Raw genomic sequence first — 4,071 nt, 5'->3', positions numbered from 1 at the left:
CCTTTGGGCTCATTCGATAATGTGGGAGGCTTGGTAAACTAGCCCCAGGCACAAGATCGATGTGATGTTGGATGTCCCTCAAAGGTGGTAACCCACTTGGCAGTTCGTTAGGGAACAGATCCTGATATTCGCCAAGTAGGCGGGTCACTTCATTCGGCGTCTCCCTTTCGTCCCTTTGGGCGGATTCGTGATTCGCCTTAACCATTACCACATACACCATTTGGCTCTCTTCACATTCGCTGACAAACGATTTGTGTGTAGGACAAACTACCAAAGTAGACTTCTCGTCGGCCTTTGGCTCTCTCATCATTAGCGTAAGGACGAACTTCACCCTCTCTCCACCATCTCTCAATTATGACAAAGTAATGTTCACATTACCAAACAATATTGTTATAAACCCAAAATACCACCATGATGTTAGGTTCACTCAAAGGTATTCCTGTGCAACTTTCTAGAACCCAAAAATCCATCAATTCCTATAAATAAAATGTAATCGACAATCAAATATGCAATGGCAAAGTAAATAAAATCAAATGATTTTCATAGATCAAAATTGTACCATAAGAACACTAGAATAGTAGTAAAGGTGAAGGATGAAAAACATATCCAGGAGGAAATTTGCTATCACTTCGGGCTTCAACACGGAGCCACCAAAGCATAACTTGCCGCTCACAGCTTTCTAAAGGCTCCACCATTGACGGATCCTTCAAAAGAGACAGAGGAATTTCTATATTCTCATCTGCAAACAACACTAACCCATCCAGCTTCTTCTCTCTCACAACTCTGCTCCACCACAGAAACAAATCTAACCGCATCAGTTCACACTCTAATAACAAGTAAAACGGTCTAATTCCCTACTTCTCCGTAATTCAATTTAAAATTGGCCGACTTAAAATTTACTTCACTTTAACATTCAAAATACTAGACGGAGAAGCAAAAGGCCACATCTAAGCATCGAACTAATCAAGCAAAAAAGAAAAAAAGTGGTACCTCAAAGCAGCAAGCCGCATTTTGGCCTCCAATTTATGGCCTCCCTCCCAGGAATTCGACATTCTCTCTTTAAATCCAATATGGATAGTCTTGAGTGCCGATTTCGTGATGATGGACATAGTTTCGTTAGTGATGCCACCGGCTTCCACCACAATCCAAATAAGGTCGTAAAGGACAAGCAAGAGTGAGTGCATAACACCGGTCAAATGCAGCATTTGGAAAGTTCGCACATAAGTCGGTGTGATTGCGATAATAGTCTTAGGAGTCTTCACTCCAAACTGAATCCTTTGTTCTCTCTGCACCCTCCCGATTATCTGATGCGCTCTCATAACCTCGTTGGTGTTAGGATGAGGCCACGGCCGGATCCGGATTCTATGACGGTCGACAACAACTCTAGAGCTAACTCTTCTCTCAATTACAAAGAGTGGACTGTTATCAACAAGATTTGAAGGAACACTTCGAAATTAAGAACTAATTGCATAATTAGATTATGTATCTTACTTTCAACAAGAAACCAGAAAAAATTATGTTTTGAACCTGTGAAAATTTAGTATCGTCTTCTTGAATCCCGGGATTATGCTTTCTTCTAAAATAACCAGTTGGACTATTGACACAATTTTGTGACCCTCGCTGAGTTTTTAGAAGAGTAAAAGTCTTGGAATGGTGAGACCTTGGTAGGAAGATTTTGAGATGAAGATCTTCTTAGGTCTAGGAATTAGGAAAAGAATTCAAAACACGCGAATGAGTTTTCTTAGATCTGCGAATTTGGTAAAAAGGAAAAAGGATATTAGGATCGGCTATGTAAACGGTCGAACCTAATAATGACTCATTGGAGTCGGTTGTTTGAAACAACCGACTCCAATTATGCTTTATTAGCCACGGTCAATTACAAAACCGACGCTAATAACTCTTAATTAAACACAGAAATAAAAATGAAGGTTATTAAGGTCGGTTTTGTATATTGACCGTGGCCAATAAGACATCATTAGTGTCGGTTGTTTCAAACAACCGATTCCAATAACCTTTAACTACGGTTAATAATAAAACCGTGGCTAATAAGACGTAGTTAAAAGCCATTTCTATACTAGTGCTTATTCCTTTCTGCTTGTTAACTAGCTTGTACTCTTCCTATGTACTATGCTTGGTTGTATTCCACTTTTATACATTCCACATTTATAATATATGATTTACGATTTCATTTCCTCTATATGTGTTGGTATTTATTGCTTACTTTGATAATTATAATTGATTATTGTGTAGGTCGCTTACGAGCTCTGAAATCTATTAGGATTCACATAGGTGTTGCCTTACCGGAGTTGACAAGCAGGAAACCGTAGGAATTGAGAAGCCACGGAACTTACGGGCCCTAGTTTCTGATCCTAAGAATTAGAGTCGCCTTAAGAGGAAATAACGACCCTAGAACCTCACAGAGTTGTTCGGTCTATAAATAATCGTCTTTGCAAGAGTAAAATATTAATCGTAATACATTTTGAGTTATTTATCATATGTTATAACTTATCATCTCCCGTAGCACTTCATTAAGAGTTTGAATTACATGAGTCTGTTTCACCGTAGTTTAGGAGTAGTTTGTAGTTGTCACCCAACCCAAGCTAAAGTATTCACCGCTTAGATAACGTGTAGAACCGAGTAGTTTAATACTTGTAGATATAAATCCTGTGGATTCGATACCCGGTCTTAACCGGATTATTACTTGATACGACGAGGTACACTTGCCCCTACGTAGTAGCGTCTAGTAGAGTTTGAAAGCACATAGAAAGATCATATCTATAACCATAACACTTATCATAATATTTTACCGCACTACTAGATTATAACTATCAAGTTTTTGGCGCCGTTGCCGGGGATTTATATTTTCTTGCAATATTAGACCAAAACGTTTTATTATTAGTCTAAGCATTCTTTTTGTATAAATTGTTTATATACAATTTTACTAACAATATTCTTTCTTGTTCATATTTTCTTTATTTACTTCTTTAGTTTATGCACACCCAATCTCGAAGTGGTACTCTCGTTCCTATTGATCTTGAAATTGAACGTACTCTTTGTAGGATCCGAAGAGAAAAGATGGCCAATTTCAACAACAAAGCCAACCAACCCGAGGCAAACCAAAGACCACCCGTCCAACCCGTGAACAACATCCGAACTGGAGGAGGTAATGACACAAGAACAATAATGGAGATCCTTGCTCCGCATAGGCCCCAAAATCGCAATGGAATCGTTGCTCCCACCATTCCGGCCAACACCTATGAGATTAAGATGAGCATAATCTAATTGATCTAACAACTCGGTCAATTTGGAGGAGAACTTCATGAGAACCCCAATGAACATCTCGATAAATTTCTAATGTGTGTCGATACTTCTCGGTAAAATGGTGTTCCGGTTGAAGCCGTACGTCTAAAGCTTTTTCCTTTCTCTTTGACAGGTCAAGCGCTGGAATGGTTGCACTCGTTGGAGGCGGGATCAATTACATCATGGGAGAAGCTTGAGAAGGAGTTCCTTTCCTACTACTTCCCGCCATCCAAGACGGTTAAGTTGAGAAATGATATCACTTCCTTTAGGCAAATTGAATACGAGGCCCTTCACTCAGCTTGGGCTAGGTTTCGAAAGTTGCTCCGAAATTTCCCACATCATGACATCCCCAAGCACGATCTTGTAAGTACATTCTATCATGGTTTAACTCCTATAATCATGCAATCGTGGATTCCGCCGCAGGTGGGGATTTGTTTAGGAAATCAGCAAGCAAGGCTTATGAACTTATCAACGAGTTAGCTAGAAAAAGCGTCCAATGGCAAGAAGATCGGCTTGTCGGACCCTCGCGACATCAAACATTTTCCGTGGAAGACAAGGCTCCTAAGATTTCCATGGTCGAAATGAATAAGAAGCTAGACTCCTTAATGGTACAAGTGAGCCTCAAAAATACAACACAAATCCTAATGTGCTCGTATTGCGGTGGTGATCATCATGGGCAAGATTGCCAAGCTGGAAGTCCTTTTGCCGGTGATGCCGAAAGTGTAAGGTATATAGGGGGACATCCAAGGTACAATTCTAACTACAACTCCT

At 39.9% G+C, this 4,071-nt stretch overlaps 1 protein-coding gene across 1 annotated transcript; it reads right to left on the bottom strand.

The window, feature by feature from the left end:
• Positions 1-417: 417 nt before the first annotated feature.
• Positions 418-3,339, bottom strand: LOC136200505 (probable beta-1,4-xylosyltransferase IRX14H). The gene is made up of 3 exons (XM_065990880.1): positions 2,981-3,339; positions 991-1,446; positions 418-783 (listed from the first exon to the last, which is right to left on the bottom strand). The coding sequence occupies exons 1-3, from the start codon at positions 3,337-3,339 to the stop codon at positions 570-572; spliced, it is 1,029 nt and encodes a 342-aa protein (XP_065846952.1). The 3' UTR covers positions 418-569.
• Between the last annotated feature and the right edge of the window lie 732 nt (positions 3,340-4,071).

The sequence above is a fragment of the Euphorbia lathyris genome, chromosome 7, assembly GCF_963576675.1.
Source record: "Euphorbia lathyris chromosome 7, ddEupLath1.1, whole genome shotgun sequence".
NCBI classification, from domain to species: Eukaryota; Viridiplantae; Streptophyta; class Magnoliopsida; order Malpighiales; family Euphorbiaceae; genus Euphorbia; species Euphorbia lathyris.
The sequence above is the reverse complement of the archived record's forward strand: the minus strand, read 5'-3'. Positions and strand labels throughout refer to the sequence as shown.